At 37.9% G+C, this 21,156-nt stretch overlaps 1 protein-coding gene across 4 annotated transcripts in view; it reads left to right on the top strand.

Annotated features, from left to right (window-relative positions):
- The window catches only part of LOC122535566 (neo-calmodulin-like), a 52,869-nt gene extending 33,477 nt beyond the window's left edge, over positions 1–19,392 (top strand). For 2 of the 4 annotated variants that reach the window (XM_043667226.1, XM_043667225.1), the window contains 5 exons: positions 8,027–8,060; positions 11,633–11,734; positions 15,199–15,334; positions 15,412–15,560; positions 16,118–18,647. In XM_043667226.1, the coding sequence (XP_043523161.1) occupies positions 8,027–8,060; positions 11,633–11,734; positions 15,199–15,334; positions 15,412–15,560; positions 16,118–16,149 (453 nt within the window). In that variant the 3' untranslated portion in view covers positions 16,150–18,647. Of the gene's footprint in view, positions 1–1,230; positions 2,213–8,026; positions 8,061–11,632; positions 11,735–15,198; positions 15,335–15,411; positions 15,561–16,117; positions 18,648–18,778 lie in introns of those variants that run through there. The other 2 variants (XR_006308202.1, XM_043667227.1) reach the window with 2 other exon arrangements.
- The last annotated feature ends 1,764 nt before the right edge of the window (positions 19,393–21,156 follow it).

Below are 21,156 nucleotides of genomic sequence, written 5' to 3'. Positions count from 1 at the left end.
TCTTCTAAACTATCGTTAACCTATAAGTTTCTATACATATCTTTGAAAAGATCGTGCTTTGGATAGATAACTGTGGTTTAATTAGGACACGTGACTTCTACGGACTTGAAAACGAATTTTCAATTCTGACATGGCATATTTTGTTATCAGAAACGCATGTTCTAGCATATAATATAAATATCGAAAATATTGGTTGCATCTTATACATAATATACTAGAATATATACGACATTTTGCAAGATCAAATGTATCAAATTGACACAAGGGACGAAATCGTTAAAGAAAGTTATTTATCATTGAAGAAAAGAAATATAGTTAATAAACGACAATATGTGACAATATTTCGAGTTCAAGAAACTTGACTCTCGTTGCCAGATGAGGCACAGTACCGACTCGGTTGTGCTAGATCGTCCAAAGTTAGAATATTCGCGACAGTGGTCATAATTACAGTTGATGTCCGTTTAAATCATGCGCGTTCATTCGTAACATTAGCGTGTCTTACTATTGCCAATCAGAAGTACTGGAGATCCTTCTAGTTGAGCAGCTGTTGAATGAACAGGTGCGAAGCGAATCTGTGAATAAAGGTGGTTCTGTTCCTTCGTACCACGGACAGTAGATTCTACCCTATCTTCGACAGCAATACAACTATTTGAAAAACTTTACGTGAACTCATCAGAAAAATGATTTATATAATTTATAATTTATTATAAATATTAAAATAATATATAAAAATAATAAAATTAAATAAAAGTATAATTTATTATAATTATTATTAATTATAATTTATAATTTATGTATACATTGGAGTTTGTGCAATATGCTGTAGGTCGACACTAATTTGAATATTAAAGTAATTTGAATATTCCGAATTTATGTATAATTGAAAGAAAAGGAAGAAGAATTTATTGCAACGTGTTATTTCTTGACAATGAAATTTTACCATCTTGAAGGTTAACATTAATATTCATGTAACTTCAAAATGCTGTAAATTTTGATCAAATTTGCTTGATTTTTAATAACTTTTAGTGCACGAGACGAGTTTTCTTTTCGACCATCGAAATGAATTTTATAGCTTCTTGAAAGTAGACGATTCTTTTCGTTGTCTTGTTTATTTATTCAATCACGTTTGAGAATATTGTATAATGTTGTCCAATGTCCGTTCATTCTGCTCTTTAGCTATGATTTTTCATTAATAACCGATTTTTCATATTCAACCGATTGATTTGAACACTATCTAAAATTTCGCTCGATTGAGCTTGTATCAAGTTCTATTCGAACCGCGTTTTTCGACGTAGCATCGTAGTCGTTTGGCAAAGTGAGCCACTCGCCGTTAACGAGACACGACGGAAGAGAAAGAGAGACGGGGAGACGAAGTAAATATGGAGAAGACTGCCAACCAATGGTCGGGGACCGCTGACAAGTTAAAAACAGCCGAAGGTTACTCAAAAACCTAATGCGCGAATAATGCGACCGTAGAAAGTCGCGAGTGTGTCAGTTTCGTAGCTCGTCGCCGCGGATGAATGTTGAGATCGCGGTCCTATGATTTCCCCTTCCCAGCGGCTGATTTATCGCGCGTAGTATGATTTAACGCCGGTATATTTCAAAGGTAGTCACGGCCGCTACCGTGAAATTTACGTTCGCGTGAATCGCGCGTGACATCGACGCTCGAGTAGAGTGGGAGAGTCAGAATGAACTCGAGAGGAGACGAAGGACTTACCACCGCCGCCGACGAAACGACGTGATTTGCCACCGCTCGGCCAGTCCATAAATATTATTTGTGTCCGGGCGTGTGTGATCTCGCCGGTTCGATTGACGAACGCGCGAGTCGAGGACTGACGCGAGTCGCGAACGTGAGACGAGAGAAGTATTTATTCGCGCGACGAAAAGAAGGAAGCAGAGAGAGAGAGAGAAAAAAAAGGAAGGAAAGAAGGAGACGAGCTTGGAATTAAAAGGCTCGGGTGAAATTAAAGAGAAGTAGGCGACGAAGTTTCTGAAGAGGCGAAACATCGCTCACGGGCCAACTCGCCGGGGACAAATGTAAATTTAAAAGGTGCCTTGTACAGAGAGCCAGGCTGCAGTCGTGTTAATCAGTAGAATTAGTGCGCGCTCGGTCGTCCCTGGCATGACGGACACGGAGAAAAAGTACACCAGCGCCTATGGAAGGCTGCGAAGATTGACGAGCACTATAGACGGCCAGATCCGACAGATCAGTGTGAGTAGAGGGCAGTCGGAATATATGCAGAGATACGATTTTTAATTTCTGGATTTGTTTTGTATTTTGATGTTGCTCTTAAAAGCGTTTCTATGTTTTTTTTTTTTTTTTTTTTTTTGGACAGTTTTTCGTTCTTTTTTCATTTCTGGTGACACTGGGAAATTTGTAAAAGAATTTTGAATGTTGGAATATTCTTAAACTTAGTTGACTTCTGTTGGATAATCATAACATTTTGATTGCCTGTACGAGGGTTAATATGGAATTGACACAAGAAGTAATGGACACTAGTAGCAATTGATCTTTCGAGAAACTGATCCAGACTTCATTACATAAATGCACAATTAACTTTCAATTTTCAAGGAAGAAATAACTTACTATCACAAATTTATATACTACGAGGTTCTGAATTTATGGAATACTTTTTTCTATTTTTTCAAATTACATCAGTGTAGCTTCTAAAAGTTCACACTTTGCTTAACAAGATTAATTTCTTGACAAGTTATTCCAAGTAAACTGTAGATATTTCTATAAAATATTCTACTCTTGCATATATAATGAACAAAATAGAAATTGAAATTAATTTTAATCTTTGAGTATTTCATGTACTTTTGCCTATTGCGAACTGGAAAGGAAATTACAATAATAAGTACAAATTTACTATCACTGATATCACAAAGAATACCAACATATTTACCAAATCGTCATCATTCGTAATTTCCTTCACATCGAATTCCCATCCCATCAGTTTCTCGTCTTTCGACGCGTCGCAGTTACGGCGCCAGTGCAAATTCGCATCTAGCGAGCCGGCATTAGCCGCGTGTTTGACTCGCCGGCATAGAAATTCAAAGGGATCAGGTAAATATATAAATGCAGACACGTACACTCGTAAAACTCAGCCGACTTTCGGGCTGAGTTTATGCGAGCCGGTCCTCGCGACTGCTGGAAAAGGACGTGACCCAGTTGAATACCAACTCTATCCACTCTCGTAGAGGAGCTGCGAAGCATCGGGGCGAGAGCTTTCGACTGTGAGACACGTCCGTTTCGACCGACTCCGCTGTCTCTTTCTCACAGGAGCTTACGATTACACTCGGGCGATATCCATAGACGTAATCCGCCCGGCTACGTCGTCGAAATCGTTTCTCGAATACCGAATCGTAGGGTATGAACCTCTGGTTCGTCTTGGAATTCTCGATTAATGCAAAAACCGCGCGATCGCGTGCAAGCTCGAGAGTATTCGAACGCTTGTCGCGGAAGAGTTCTCACGTGTTACACTGAACGTTTCGAAATGTCATCGAGGCGATCGGTATGATTGTATTGAAAAATTTCTATTTGAAAATGTGTCGGAAAATGTATTTTTTTTTTTTTTTTTTACAAGAGAGGAATGGGCAACTCACGCGTATAATAAAACGAATATGGTTCTATTAAATAGGGTGATTGGACGTTTAAATATTTTTGGAATTTCTACGAAATATATAATCTAATATGCATTAAATATCCAATAATTTTTATACATATTTGTAGATTCGTTTGAAACCTGGCCAATATAATCTCGCGAATTTCTACCCATTCATAGAAATATTTAATGCACAATATTCTGACAGTAATAAATTCAAAATTTGTTTCATTTACCAAACATAATAATTAATATTCTACTTCATGTATATTCTAGAATCGATCTCTGAACTTTAGTCTAGTGATTTTCAGACAACCTCAACTCTCCTAAAATAAATGGAAAATATCTAAATAATTGAACAATAATTGTTATAAATTCGAGTGAACAAATACGCTAATTCCTCTGCGCCATATTCATCGGATCTATAGATCGTCGAAGATTGTATCCTTATAAAATTTGTACTTGTAACTCACAAGTGTAGTACTGGAGGAGAAAGCTGAACCGCAACTCGAGAAGTATAACGCGAATAGTTGCGGAGATGAATATTTTCGACGCATTTGCTACGTGCCTTGATATATAATCGCTTTACGGTGTGCTCGAGACAACAAATCCCCCGACGACTGTGGTCGCTACGATCGTCTTAGAAATAGTTTCCTCGAACCGAGCGCTAATGAAGCTCGCTATAAGCAGTACGGGTTAGTTAAGCTCGGTCGTGAGTTAGGTATCGAGTGATCTATAGCTACGCCCACACCGCGGCGGTGTGGCAATTTTCACTGAAATAAACGGTTGTTTATTCGAGATATCCCATGCACAATTGCACAACGAAAGTATTCGAACGTTTATAGGATCTCGGCGTGTTGATTACCGCCGATTTTTAAGCAAAGGATTTAAAGAAAATTGTTTTAAATTATTAAATATTTAATATTATAAAATATATAGAGAGCTGTAGTTTATATCTTTCCATATTATGTGCATTATATGGAAATTTTGCACTTCGAGATTTTCTAGTAACGAGTAGAGGTGCGCGAGAACCCGAAATAGTAATATTTGCATACTTAGTTTTAAATTCATGGTGACAATGTGTGCATTCCGACTTTGTATCATCTTTTTCTTAAAAATGTTCCCAAACAGAGTCTTTCTTACCTTCTTCCTTTACACGATATCTTCTGCACTGCTTCCTGCTACCACAACTTTATTTTCACTATCACTGACATTTTTTTTTTTAAAGATTTTTAATCTTTATTAAATTCACACAGATTTTGAAATATACGTCTGAACTTCCCGAATGTCTCAGCGAGACTGCTCAACAGCGTACATAATATCCAAGTACTAAGCACGCAGTCACACGTTTGTATACATCAGGTCACACGATTCTTAGAATCCGTGTTTCCAATAACTTGACTGGCAGAACAAATTGAACTGTGTATTTACATATTTTGTAGGCTGTTATACAGCACTGCAGAATAGTTCGAGAAACGGTAGCTGGGTTCTCGAAATTTTTGGGAATCTCGACTTTTTCGGGAAACCCGATTCCTTCGGAAATCTCGAAATTTTCGGGAACCCGACCCGACCCGACTCGACTCGACCTGTTCCTGACTCGTCCCGACCATCGGGTTTCCGATAGTTTCGGGTTCTCGACTAGTCACATCTAGTAACGAGATCCCACTGTCAGAATTATATTACGTGCAGGCCAAGCTCGATAGAAATTTAACAGTATTTGTATGTACAAGTAAAAATTACAAGATATTTAATACGACGATTATCATGTACATTTTACTCTCGCAAAAGTATTTAAACGACCAATTATCCATTATATTAACAAGCTTTTGTACTGATTTTATTAAATCTATATTTAAATAAACATCTTGTTATTTGTATATACATCTTCAGATTGCTCTGGAATTTTGCCGATATCGTCACGATAGTTATCTCTTATCAAATTTTTTAGATTAGATTTCTCAAATTTATATTTTTCAAATTTATAGATTAGATTTCTCAAATTTATATTTTTCAAATTTATAGATTAGATTTCTCAAATTTATATTTTTCAAATTTATAGATTAGATTTCTCAAATTTATATTTTTCAAATTTATAGATTAGATTTCTCAAATTTATATTTTTCAAATTTATAGATTAGATTTCTCAAATTTATATTTTTCAAATTTATAGATTAGATTTCTCAAATTTATATTTTTCAAATTTATTAAGAGTTTAAAAAAAATGGAACCTTGGATAAAGAATTATTTATATATACCAAATACTCCGGATATTTTTTCATATTAGTATCATTATTAATAAAATTGCTTCGTGGTCTAGTAATCATAATCGGTGACTCTTTTCTCGCGTCACCATTGAAGAAGGTAGTTACGAGTGGCGTTGAAAGACAATTGGCCAAAAGTCTGAATGGATAACTCTCTCGCCATCTTCCTCGTTGCGAGTCTTATCGGCTAAAGAATCGAATCGACTATCTGTCAGATTAAAAAGAAACATTCGACGTTCCATTTGCGTTGCGGATTTCGCTAATCTCGCTTTGACGGATTTTATTTTCACTTGGACAAGAATTTCGATCTAAACGAGCATTCCTCGTCGCTCGACGATTTTTCACCGGATTGAAAAATTGAACGAACGTTTTCACGAGAGGGCTCTTGAAGTAACTGAATTGACTGAAACTACTTCATTAAAATGTGCGAACTCGAGTGATGAAAGAACGAATAGGTAGAATCGTACGGTGAATAAATGTATAATGAAACAAATGTACAGATTCGACGAATGTAAAAATCAAATTGACACGGGAGAAAACTATTAAATTCTTCTGAAAAAAAAACATTATTGCAATCTTTATGATTGAACAAAATAGAACGTAAAGGAGACAATTCAAAGAAACATTCCTCTTAACCGCTAATGAAAACAGAAGCTTGATTTGAATAAAAAAGAAGAAACATAAAGATTATAGAAATCTTCTAGTTTCTTCTAAAAAAAAAACTTTCTACAATCGTTAATAATAATTCTCTATAATTGTATAAAATGCAACGTGAGGGAGACGACTCGAAGAAACGTTCTCTCAACTACTATTAATAAGGAGAAAACTTGACTTGAGTAAAAGAAAAATGTTCACAAGAAAGATTCAATGAATGTAAAAATCAACGTAATCTTCCAACCTCTTCTGAGAACTTTTTTACACTCGCTACCCGAATTTTCTCTAATCGAATGAAATACAACGCGTAGGAAGCACAGGATCCGAGGAAATGTTTCTCTTGACCATCGATCGAACTATTAGTCTCTGTCAAGGTGTCTTACATCGGCGAATTCGTTCACAGTAGAATGAACGTGCGAACATTGATAGCGGTCCGCGGAATTGCTGTTAAGTCAATGTTCCCCTAATCGTGTTAGCGGCATATGTGTTCCTTTAATCCAATTAATGTCTATTAATGCTGATTTAACAACGTCGGGCACAGTCGCCTGTAGAAGGTGGATAAGCCGATGTGGCGTTATCGCGAGAGTTGGGACAGCACTGTTAATTGTGCGAATTATGCGTACCCGCATCAACGTCTATCAATGTTGATCAAACGTTCGACGAAAGGCGGACAGAGGTTCATTGATTAACTTGGGTACCATGGACAAGGGTCTCTGTGTTTCTTGAGCGATCTAACGAGTTGAGTTTTGATTAGTGTCACGGTGGATTAGTACGATAGGTATAGCAAATGTTTGCTAGTGCAGTAGTCTGTTTGTGATATATGTCAGAAAAGAAAAATGACAAAATTGAAGCTGATGGTTTATTAGAAAGAATGGAAAACTGAAAACAGGTCGAAATTCGGCGATGATAAAGGAATATCTTACCCTCAAAACCTTAATGCACTTTACACACACACATAGACACAAATATACTCTTATATTTTAGGTCTTAAGATTAGGTCTTAGTTTAGTAATAAAATATTAAAGAACTCCAACTGAATTAGAAATAAAATACAATGAAATAGAGAAATAATTTTGATAAGTTTAATTAAAAATTAATCGAACGGCACTCTGTAAATCGGTTTTGTCGGGTCGCGAAAGAATTGATCAGTCGGTAATTACCAAATTTCGTCAAATTAATGAGATTTCGGTCGGAATTGGCATCGTTCTGCAAACGAGGTCACCGGTGCGCATTAAGTTTTGATGCGACGCCACCGTGACGTTTAAAACAGAATAATGTTTCAATTAATGCTAGACTTATCGGAATGATCAAATTGGCCAATTTATAATTTCACAAGTTTCAGGAAGTTTGATGTACAAATAAAAGCTTGTGTTGCAAACTTGTTCTTTCTTCATACTTTTTCCTATCCTCCAATCCCTTTGATGGAAGTTTTACACTTTGATCGTGTCGATAGTTCTAGCGTTAACACCAATCCAACTTGTCTTACGTCTTTCTCTTTTTTTTCAGTCTGAATATGGGCTCACGGAGGATCAAGTGGCCGGTAAGTGGATCTCGAAAATCAAGTTCACCATTTACACGCTCCTCCTCCCCCGTTTCGTGTAATAAAACAATTTTAACGATCCGTTCTCCTCGGAACAACAGACGGGAACGCGTCAGACATTTTCTCGTTCCCTCAACATTGCGCTTCGAAAAGTTTCTGACTGAGAGTTCAAGTGTCTACGAACGTACGTTAACGAGTTAGAACGAACTTTTTCGCGACACGTGGCAACGCGCTTGTCAGGTACTTGACAGGATGATTTTCGTGACACGAAACGTTACGTCGCAAACTGTTTCCTCCCCGTACGTGTAAAATAATTTCTGCTCCTCGAATATTTTTAATTTTGTTTCTTCGTGTCTGTCCATTAATCTCCGCTGAAGTATTTTAACATCCACGTTCGTATATTCATTTGATATATTTATTTGCTTCATAATTATATTTATTTATAAAATACATATAAGTATATAGACACGTTTAAATATCTTTGTCTTGAAAATAATTTCTTTTCATTTTTATAGTCCAATTGTACAAGTACTTTTGTCTCCTTTTTGTATTTTAATCATTGAGATGAATTAAATTCAGAAACCTTCGCAGAATTGTCATTCATCTTCAGTTACTCCACTCTTACTCGCGTCAATTAAAACTGTCCATCTCGACAACATCCATTAATTGAATTTGTTCATTTCGACCACAATCAGAATTATAGTAAAAAAATTCTACTTGAAGTACAGTTACTCAAAGTATCCTACTACTTACAGAAGCTCTTATTTCGTGCGTCGTTTTGAAATTCTGTCACTGTAATAATACACGACTGTCACGGTCAAATTAATGCACTTTGAAACAAATCTAAAAATATTCAATTTATAATAGCCATTTAATACAAATTCATACATGTATTTACGATCGCGCAAATCTGTTCAAGTATTCTCACTACTTATAATCGTGTATAAAATATGAGCAAGGTACAATCGTGCAATTTGCGAAAGTAACTTTACGTAAGTGACATGTCCTGTCACTTCGCGCTGCTACACGTACGTACGTACGTGTTGCACGAAGTATCGTGTGTCCCTGCCTGACGTGACTGCGATCATCGGCCATGCGAAGTTGATTCCTTCAACGAGCAGGAAGCTTTCCGAAGCTTTTTTTCTCGCGATGGCACGCGAACGAGATATGTACGTACATATCTCTGTAATCGGGCCGGGAAAACGGCCGGTAAGGTGAAATTGCCCACTCGTTTATGCACATTAATACATCGTCCGGTGTTTACGTGGTGATAAACGCAAAGTGAATGCAGACCGATCTATACGACAAACGATAAGATCGGAACGACTTCGTCTACTTTAGTCTCTTTAGTCGCCTATTGTGCGCAACTGTTGTATAATCCGTCGGCACTTTTATACCTAAATTCCTCTCCCCTCGCGTGACTTATCGCGTCGTTGAGAGAGAAGTTGTACTTTCTGATCGACAATTTGCCAATTTCATCGTGGCCTTTCTAACGCTTCGTTCTTTTGGTACGATTCTACGTGGAACCGTGAGTCGAAGGTGAAGAATAAAACCATCGTGCCAATTCTTTTCATATTCATCTTCGAAGCAATTGACAATTAATAGTTGCGTAATTAATGATTGCACACGATAATTTATTAAACCCAATTTTCGTGGAAAGTCCTCGAGTAGAAAACTCTTATTCTCCAATTTCGTTTTATTTTTATATATAGAAATGTCTCCTGTCAAGATACTTGATACTCCTGTATATATATATTTTTTTATATAGGATCACCTTTTTTGTTAATTACACTCTGTTCGACCATACTTATTTCTCCTGGAAAATCTTCGTTCCACCATGGAATTTCACACTTTTTTCAAAGATTAACTCGAACGCTACTAAACAAAACGAAAAAGAAGAAACACCATCTAAACAAGAGCCATCGAGGCACTGATTGATAATACGCATCAATATCCGTGAGAATCGAGAACGCCTTTTCAAATCTGTTCGTTGGTCTCTCAGCTTTCATCTCTCTCATGCCCTGTCGAATGCTTTTTCTGATTTTCGCCAAGGGAATCCGAAACCTTGGATTCAACCGGAGCTGTTGTCATTTTTACGATAGAAAGTACTGTATTTGTGTATTTAGGCGACTCTCTTGATGAATGAACGCTGGAAAGGAACGGGACAGTAAATAGAGAAAAAGTCTGGGATGAAAGGTAGACGATGAACAATGCCGATGGAAGCGTTGTCTCGTACAGACGTGCTGACGAATCGGACGAGACTGCTTTAATGAACGCACGGTCTCGTAAACTATTCTTCGTGATCCTCTCTGTCGAGTGTGGGATTTTTGCTGGGACGGTGCAACGGTACTCTCGGACGTTCGGGAAATTTATTAACGGTGCATCTCTCACAAGAAGCTGGCCGTTTGCCCGACTTTACATAATTTTCTACGACTTGTACACTTCTGCATACACTTTTGCTCTCAAGAGTTTGTTTTATTACGCACATATTCTTAACATTAGAACCACCAAACTGGTCAAAAATTTGTAACTTTTGTCGGATATTTTATAGACACGGAGCAATAGCGTATTTTTAGAGATTCAAATGATTTTTTGTAAGATATATAAATGAAAGCTCCAATGTTTCGAACTGTTTTTTATTTTGAAGCCCCTGACGGAAATTTTGTGCTTTTAATCGGTAGTTCTAGTGATAATTATCCTTCTTTTATCATTATCTTTATTTGCCTTTTATTTTATTATTTCACATACTTTAGTATCGTTCCATCTACTTACGTTATTTCAGTTTTTTATTAATTAATTTTTTTATTTTAAAAATATTTGAATGTTCGGTACTCATTGTAGACAATCAGATTTTTAAACTGCGCGTGCACTTTAGAACAGAAACAATGCGTCAAGCACTTGTTCAATTGCAAAACCAAAAAGTCACAGTTTTATATCATTTGTGTCATTTAATTTCTCTGGTTTTCCGAGACAATCTCAAAAAGTTTCAAGACTTTTGAGCCAGAGTGTGCTTACACATACATTCTCAACAGTACGACACCAAAAGCGATCGTTGTGTGTATCGTTTTATTGCCAAACCGCCAAAGTTTTTCCTCGCTGCGTTGTTATTTACGGCTCGGTTGGACGACCCCTGGAATTTCTACAGAAATCACCGCATCGAAAACACAGGAGCAGAGAGAGAGAGAGAGAGAGAGAGAGAGAGAGAGAGAGAGAGAGAGAAATTATTTTCGTGTTTACGGGAGCGAATCCAACGGGAGCATTCCAATCCCGAAATCGATGGAAAAACAAAAACGAAACACGTATAGTGTTCGATTCAATTTGATCGGGCTCAATTTTATTGGAGAGAAGATACAACACGTTCAAGTGATGATACTTGATCTCTCTGGTAGTTTCAGCATCATACCTTAATGCGTAAGAGTTAACCTTTTTTGCACGATACCGATAGAATCGAAGGTTTTCGCGAATCATCGTTCGCACGAAATGAAAAGGAAAACGGTTGTTATAAACTGTTGTATGTATTGGAATTATTGGAAATTCGTTGGTTTCTCAAAACGAGCAACTTGTCGTTTCAGAATTCAAAGAGGCGTTCATGCTTTTCGACAAAGACGAAGATGGCACCATCACGATGGCGGAACTTGGCGTGGTCATGCGATCACTGGGACAGCGACCGTCTGGTAAGCGAACGTTCAGAGTTACATCGTTTGAAAAAGAAAAGAAGAAAAAAAAAAATTAGAAATATCCGGTGTACGATGCGTGTTGCCCACGTGTACCAAGGTAGACACGATCTGGCTAGAAGCCACGAACTGACGAAAAGCTAGCCGCTCGCGGCCAAAAGATATAACGGTAATCTAAACCGCCAACTCAACCGCTACATTGTCTATTAGCTACCAACGCAAGGAGATCGTTCATGAAATTCTACAATTGTTTTTATTCTGACCAGAGACTGAAAACCGAAATATTTTGAGGTTTAGGTATTATACCGGTAAACTGAAACTGAAATATTGTGAGGGTTTAGGTATTATACCTGTATTTGGGAAATCAGTTTTAATACCGGTATATACCGGTATGGTACCACTTTACTGACGAAAACCCATTTTTCTATGTACAGTGACTCTTATTAATATTCGGACATCATGCTATTCAAAATATTGTTGTGGATTTCGATTGTTTATAATAGTAAATTTGGATTAATTTTTTAATAATATAATNATGGTAATGGTTAAAAACGAGTATACGAGAGAAAAGTAAACATTTTGTTCTTGATTTGCTCGAATAATTAACATATTATTTATACAATCGTCATGTAAATTGTAACGATGCGGCGATAAAATATATTTTAAAGACGAAAAAAGGCGTTCGACGCTTACTTGTGTTGATGGAACTGCTAAAATTCCGGCTGTTAGGAAAACTCAGTTCCCATCTCGGACATCCCTAATTGGCCGAGTCGTTTTTGGATTTTAACCGATTAGGTTTTTTCAAGAAATTGCGCCGCCTACTCCTTGCGTTCGTAAGTACTTTTTCCGAGAGTGGGACTGCAATTTCGCGATTTTCCTAATTTATGGTGGTATAGCATATCTGGGCGGGCCCTTGGAAACCTAGGGTTTACGACGCTTCGCGGAAATGCTATTGTGGCCGAATTACTAAAAACTTCGAGTGCAGATGTCTGGTCTTTATGCACTGTAAGAAATAAACTTGGCCTTCACTATTCAATAGCATAGGTGACATGTGAGTCGTAAATTCTCCTAACTGCACGTCTGAGAAAACGACTTTCTCCGACATCTGCTAGCCGCTAATATAAATAAAATAAAATAAAAAACTAATAAAAAAGCTAATAAAAATAAATAAAGTGTATAAGCGTCGTCAAATTTACTATACAGCTTTATGAAAACATTTAATCATTGTCTCCTTTTCCTTTTCTAATATATTACTATTTTATTTACCGGTATTATACCGGATTCATACCGGTATTATACCGAAACACATCTACCGACTTAACATCGTTATACCGGTATTCACACTATTTCGGTTTCATCAAACCGAAATCGAATAGTAACCTAAAAATACCGGTATTTTTCCGGTATCCGTAACACCGATTCGGTCTCTGATTCTGACATTGTGAATCACGGTTTGGAAATTGCAAGCAAGGTTCATCGGTTCGTTTCGTTTCGTATTGTTTGCATTGTGTGAAACTATGAAATGAACGATTCTGAAACTTTTATTAAATTAATGTATATATTAATGTATATATGTGGGATGGGCAAATTTTGGGAAAAGGTCCACTTTCTCCAGTGCCCAACAATTATAGCCAGATGTCCTTAGGCCTGGGACTTGGGAATGTTTATAGCTAGCCCTCCAGGCCTACCATTTAAGATATTAAGGATATGGATGCGTTTGTGTGTATGTGTGCATGACGAATTTTTGTGCAGATGAAGAAAAAAGTGAATTTTGAGCAGTCAGAAAGAACAGAGTGAGTTTCGAGCAGTCAGAGAGAATACAGTGAGTTAAGAGTTGCGAGTCTAGCAAGTTTAACAATTAAGAGAGAACAGGGTAAAAAAAATCATTTCAAATCATCATTAAACGAAATTTCTTATTTTTTAACCTTATTAAACAACCATCTTTTACCAAAATTACTACAAATGGGGGTCTCAAGTCGGGTTTCTTACATATATAAAGTTACGGACAATTTAAGCACATAATAATAGTACTATTTTGACTAAATTTAATTCATATCTATTTCCATTGCCTGTCCACTCAATTTTGTCCGTAATTGTATATTTATTATTAGTCTTGTTATTTTAATTTCACTCTCGTACATTATACGTTTGTACTCAGAATAATTTTGTTCTGTACACGTTAACGATTCTTTTTAAATATTCTCCCTTGTTGTTTATTGTATATTAGAACAGCTTGAAAAGCTAGAATATTTCACACAAGGAATGAGTATACAAATTTTTAAACGCAGTATAGCATTGAGTTAAATTATCGAAAGTAAGCTAGCATCTAGAACCATACTGTTTCAATGAATTCCACAAAGAATGAGAGAAATATATGACTCGACGAATGATTCAACCAACGAACGAAACAGACGAGCCTGTAAACAAATGAAACAAATGAAAATTTCAAGTGAAAATAAATGAACGTGCATCTAATGACAAACTGAATAGCGCTGAATGCTTGATAAGCGTTAACCAGATGGTTGAGTAACGCGGTTCTTAAACACTTCTCTCGGTTGTACGATTGCGAAGGCCGGGGCGGCTCGAAAGTTTCACGCGGAACGCAAACTTCGCCCCGAAAGCGGTTCTTGCTAGATTAATATCCCAGGCGGCAGTTTGAAGGTTTTCTAAGACAGGCGGGAGAGTTAAACGGGGTAGAATTCCTGAAAACTAGGCTGTGACAAGAGCTTAGGGGGGGAAATTACTTTTCGGGCCGATTCTCTAAAGCTCGGCGAGAGACTACGACGGCGTTAGGCGCACCTGCAAACGCTGGTAATTAACTACACGTCGAGTTCTTCTGTTCTTCTCTCCCCTCGTCGTTCCTCGCCGCGTCCACGCAGCGGGAAATTAAATGTCTCTCTCTCTCTCCGCGAAACGACGATGAATGCATTACACGCGGGGATTAGAAAGAGGACATCGAGAAAATCGCATGTCGCGTTCAAATGACAATTAAAAGGCTAGCTAACGAAAGAGAGAGAGAGAGAGAGAATGATTCTTATTCGTGTTTGTCTCTCCCTCTGAGAGAACGAATGAACACTCCGGCATTTTTCATTGTTCCACGTGTGTCTAATATATGCATGAAACGTCCATCGTGGAATTTGTTCAACGAGTTTATTTCAGTTCATGGCATTATCGTTTAATGTTTAAATTGTAACTTACTGAATGAAAAGGAAAGGTATGTTTCGTGTTCAGAACTGCGCGATGGATATTAAATTAAATCAAGGAGCAGTTGCTAGGAGATTTTATGAAATGTTGATTAAAATTGAAGTTTCAGAAACGGTAGAGGATACGGTGAAAATAAAAGATCAAATGTATAAAATATGATTATTATGACATATTTGGTAGATCAAATGAATCTCTATTTAAATTCCAAAGGTCTTTTCCCCTTCCGTAAAAAGTATATATTAGTCAATTTCGGGTTTCAGAGACGGAATTACGAGACATGGTGAACGAGGTGGATCAAGATGGCAACGGTACCATTGAGTTCAACGAGTTCTTGCAGATGATGTCAAAGAAGATGAAGGGTGCCGACGGTGAGGACGAATTGCGCGAAGCGTTCAGGTACTTCGATGTTCCAAACGATTGAAAATAATTTCCTTAAGAGTATGAACGTCAAAGGTGGAACTTCTGTTCTCTAGAGTGTTCGACAAGAACAACGACGGTCTGATCTCGTCGAAAGAGTTGCGACACGTGATGACGAATCTCGGGGAGAAGCTGTCGGAGGAAGAAGTGGACGATATGATCAAGGAAGCGGATTTGGATGGCGACGGAATGGTGAACTACGAAGGTAATTTATTCATTCGTAAAAATGTCTGCCACTCCTGGTAATTACATGACATTTCTCTCTAGTAAACGTAATAAAATAGATCTATTCTGTTAATTACAATTTAATTTGCGAATTAATCAACGAAACTTGTAGCCTGTGGACGTGAGTAGATTTTGCTCTTCCGCTCAAGAACTTTGATATTTCACGTGGATTGTGAATTTTCAGTTGTGCAGACTTTTTGGTAAAATTGTCATACGTTAGAAACGTGTAGTTTTGTTTTTTTTTTTAATTTGCAACTGTTACAACACGTAGTTCGTCAATTATTTTTTTCAACTTTGGAAGAAACGTAAGTGTTCTGTTCGGAGCGATCTTCACAGAACAAAATTTCTTCTGGTAAATTCTTCCGGCAAGCAAGGATATCAGGAGTTGTAATCTTCGTCTCTAACTGAATGATTATTCGAAAATTTCAGTAGTCATAAGAACTAATCTTAGCGATAAAATATTCGTAATTAATGGCAATGTACATATCATCAGCGAAATCGTATCGCCCGCAACGACACACGACAATATTTCCACAGAATTCGTGACAATCCTGACGTCGAAGAATTAGTTTGGTGGTCACGGATCGGACAAGAAGCTATCCAGCTGCCGGAAGTCTTCGTCGAAGAACAAAATCAAGCCCGTGAAGTTCCTCTCCCGAGCCGTAGCAGGACGTTCATTCACTCCAACCCTACCGACTGCAAAAACTCGTAGAGATTACAACAACGTACTAAAGGGAAACTAGCTGAGAAATCTTCGAAGAAGCTCGCGAAGCGAAGAAAGATGGAACAACCGCGCTGTTACTTATCTTCGATTCGACGAAGAAGACGAGCTGAACCGAGTTCAAGTTGAATAGAATTTACGTGTGGTTCTCGCAGCTTTTTTCCCCGCGCGGAGGTAAGTCGGTAAAATCGGGAAAATTGAGAAACTTGTCTGGTGAGCGGTGGAGTGACGAGCGATGGAGTGGCGTATTGGAAAGTTTTAGAAAGGAAGAATGAAGAGAGAGAAAAAGAAAGAGAGAGAGAGAGAGTGAATGAGGAGGGTGACTTCCGCAGTTGCACACGCATACACCCATACACACCTCGCTCCTTCGAATTAATTTTACAACTAATAAGCTAGCGGAACGACATTATACGTGAGAAAACCGAGTGAGGTGCCCGCTCCCGAAACAATCAACTGAGCTTCGTTTAGCGTTTACCTACCTATACTACCTATACTCTCTATTAATGCTATACAACGTCGTTATTGATATCGTTAGGTAATCAAATCGATCCTTCTGCATCCAATTTTCACCGATCTCTCATTCACGCGATGCTACTGGCATGACGATCTCGTTCAAGCGCTAACGACAGGCCTAAAATTGCACTCTAGGGACGCGCGCGACGTCGACGCGACAGATCGTGTGGCATCGGAAAGTACAAACAGTGTCCAGAAATTGTCTCGCTGAGGTTCGTCAAGAAGAGGCCACAGCTTTGTTAGAGACGTAGTTGACGATATTAGCTCGATCGAGATCGCTTTGACGACGCAACGTAATGGTAATCAACCGATTAACAGCCAAGCGATTATTCGATCTTTACACTTTAGAAAATTTTTATTCGAATCTTAGAAGTCGAGCGCGCGATAACAATAAGATACTAAAGCGAATCTCGTTGGAATTTCTTCTTTCATAAGGAAAGGAAATTTTTATTACATTAAAAATTACATGTTAGTTAATTTCAAATTGAAAGAACCTTATCAACGGCGAGTCAAATGGATCCTTGGAATTCATTTTTATAAGAGAGTAGAACATTTTCATTATATTGTTAATGTTCAATATTGAAAGATAACCAACTCGTTGGAATTTTGTCAGAAAAGACATTTATCGCATTGAATAATTAAATATTAATAGTGCCGAATTGAAAGATAAAATTTTGAAATTCCGCACTAACTTAGGTTGGCCCTTAATGGGTTGATTATCGATGCGTTGGGAAGCAGTAAAAATTGCCGGATACCGAGGACCCGCAGTGAAACGATCGAGAATGCTTGTCATCCCTTTTTTTTCACTTCTCTGTCGTTCGATCGGTATTGTTCCTCCAAAATTTGGTAGACTCGCTTCGTAAACGAGACGAATCCTCCCGGCTCGTTGTCGAGTCGTACTTGAAACATTTAACCGTCGTTAACAACCGTGGCCGTGGGACTCGACGCGAGAGATAGCGTCTGATCAAACGATCTGTCTTCAAATTTAGATGAGTGTCGCTGGCAAAGTAGATCTATAGTGATATAACGATGATACCTGCCCTCGTGGCAGAGTTTTTAGACGCATGTTCACGGCGGTCGTGCGAACAATACGATCGTTGGAAAGCAAGAATCAAAGCAAACAGTAGCGGATCTTTCCCTTAAATGTACCAATTTAGCCAGTCGTGTATAGCGATCTCCGCAGTTTTAGTTTCACCGAGTTCGTTTTATACAGGACGATTTTCTTTCCTCTTTCTAAGGCAGCTCTTCCCCTCGAGGAGAGCTGAAAATCTCGTGGGTGTTACCAAGAATCTCTTGTTGTTAGTCCCGAATTTATAGATCCTCTTGTCCATTGTCCGTGCTCTCCTGTACCGAATACACCGTCCACCTGAAGAAGAGAAAAAGAAAAAAAAAATAAAAGAAAAAAGAAAGAAGAAACACCTTGACATTCTCACTCCGTACACACACAGGCCAACTGTACTACGTCGTGCACCTTTTAGATCCTTAAGATAAGAAAGCCACAGCCGTAGCTCGCGATAGATGATAGTTAATTAGCGCGTAGTTGGAAGTACGTACACGTAATAAAATGATGCATTATACACATACCTATTATATATACCTATACATGGTGTTACTACCGGAAAATACTTGAAGTAACGTTATTATGGATATTCATATATATATTATATATTTAGTATATACTTATACATACATACGTACATATGTTATATATACATATACACGTTAGCGACCGTACGTCGGTGGTATACTGGCATTGATATTTTTATGGTTTTAAAAAAAAAAAAGAAAATACTACAACAACAACAACAAGAACAAGTATTAGTGTCAGAGAGAGAGAGAGAGAAAGAGAGAACGAACGAGCGAAAATGTGAGAATGAGTGAGAGAAATGAGGAGTGAAAGAGAGTGAGAGAAAGCAAGAAAAATATCGGTTGGTTGGTCGAAGCGCGGTATAAAAAAGAGAGAGAGAGAAATATATAAAAAGCGCGTGTACATAAAACGAAACATTCAGGCAGAAGTGATTACGAGAGATGATTACGGGATAAAGATGAATAGAGAGGAGCTCTTAGAATCGCGTTTTACAAGGTGATTCGTTTTATCCTTAAATGAGACGTCGACGGATGGAATGCGAAGATATTACTATTGTTATCGTTGGTAATGTTGGTCACACGAAGCGGTGATTTCACAAACGTACTTACACGACATACTTACACAGATAGAGATAGACAATAAATTCTGTTGTTTAGTTAGGCGACACGCATATATAGTTACATTGCGTTGTACGACTCGACCGCTGAATGGGTAAGTGACGAAATTGCGTAATAAAATTGCGACGAGACTTAGAAAAGGGAAGGGTTAGATGCCCGGAGAAACGAACGTACTTACCCAGTTATGCGATCGTTCTTTTTGGCTGTCTCACGCTTTTGTCATACGGTAGGAGAGTTTCAATATCGTGAAAAAGGAGCTGCAAATATTTTTGACTTCTTCGATCATTGGCACAGATATTGCGGGCTTTTGTGCATTTATAGGAAATTCGAAGATGCATAAGCTGCATAATATGTGCAAAAAATATATGAAATATTCAAAGTAGAATATATTTAATAAATGATATAAATTTTATTATTTAATGAATATTTCTTCAATCGTGTTCGTAAATGCATAAAAGCCCAGAGTTTACTTATTAATTTATCTACTATATTCTTATATTTTTTGGCTCTTCAATTTTCCTCTACTGTCGATGGAAATTAAATTCTGAGATAAATTAATGTCTAACAATCATTAATTATATTTACCAGAAATATCGGTATGTCGTTGTGCATTAGTGCACTGTGTTTGAAAGTGTTAAATTACTTGTGCATCATCGACATAGTGACTCTTCGTTTCTTAATATATTCTTTCCTCAATATATATTATAATTATCATTTTTATTTCTTTCTCGAAGCTCGTCGAACTCCGATACTTTGGTTCAGAATTATTCTTTTCGTTCGACGATAGAAGGATAAAGTTTACGTTGACAGCCGTGTGACATCAGCGTGACGCAAAGCTACGCACAATGTATGATAATTGAAAGAAAGAGCCGCGGGCTATGCAAACTTGCGAAAGAAGGATATAAAAGGAACTGTAACATGCAAACATAAAGACAAAACGCTTCGACAGTTAAAACATAAAGAGAAAAAAAGAGGAGCTCGATAAATCGACACAACACATAGTAATGTATAACGTCCCGAAGACAATATCTTTAACGATTTTATTAAAGGAAGCTATTCGAGATTTACCTCGAGAGAAGGCCTACGTTTTGCCACGTGTGTCCGCGAGGAGATAGATTCGTAGAAAGATGCTCGAGAAAGAGAGAGAGAGAGAGAGAAGCAACAGAGCGAAGGTGAAATGTTAAAGAAATGAGGTGTTTTGTGACGCAGGAATTACGAGAAAGGTGCTGTTTATCTTAGACACCGTCGATCTTCTTTTATGTTGTATCACTCGTCTAGATCACACTGCACATTTTGTTCCAATTATTTCGCGAACATTCAGAATCCTCCTTTTAACTTAAACGTACAAATCGTACGATATTTTCCTTGAAAGATTGCGACGAATGGGCCGGTTCATTTGGATTTACGACATGCACGGAATTTCACATGCACCCCATGAGTTATTATTTCCAATTTCTTTCTTTCCCCCTCCCCCGTCTTTAACCCGGGATTACCCACCTGGGAGTCTAGTGCAGGTACATCCCAGCACTAGACTCTCACGTGGGTAATCCCGGGTTAAAGAGAAAATTATCGTTAAGAGTAAACGTTAAACACAAGTACAAGGAATCGTCAATATCTCTGTATATATCTCTTTCCCGAGAGAGTGATTGCCGAATCAGAGACCTCGGGATCGCCGCATTGATTGACGTGCAGTGAGACACAAACGGGACAAAAGGGTGGCTCGCGATTGTGTATGGGAGTATTTTCGATTCGCAAGGCGACACTTAAACGCACACACTTGTCACGCGCGCTGTAATAGGGTACCTCTCTCATTAAGACAGATCACTCGCGATCTCGCGGGGTCTCTGATCGTCTGCACATTTTTTCCCTCCCCAATCACTTGCGTACTTGTCCCGCCATAGCTCCCTGTGGCAATAAATATCCCGATCTCTCCCCCCCCCCCCCTCCTACTCGGAAGACGCGTTAATTCCGTTTTGCAGATCGCACGATGCAGGAAGTCCTATTCGATCGAACCCTTGAAAGCTATTTTCGATGCAAGTCACGGCAGAAATTTCATCCTGTCTCATCTCTTCCTTTTGCATTCTAAAATTCAACAGAGGCAGCAACAAAAATTTATTATCTATTCAATATTAGGCGA

Source organism: Frieseomelitta varia, unplaced genomic scaffold, assembly GCF_011392965.1.
Source record: "Frieseomelitta varia isolate USP_RPSP 00005682 unplaced genomic scaffold, Fvar_1.2 scaffold_737, whole genome shotgun sequence".
Taxonomy (NCBI): domain Eukaryota; kingdom Metazoa; phylum Arthropoda; class Insecta; order Hymenoptera; family Apidae; genus Frieseomelitta; species Frieseomelitta varia.
The sequence above is the reverse complement of the archived record's forward strand: the minus strand, read 5'-3'. Positions and strand labels throughout refer to the sequence as shown.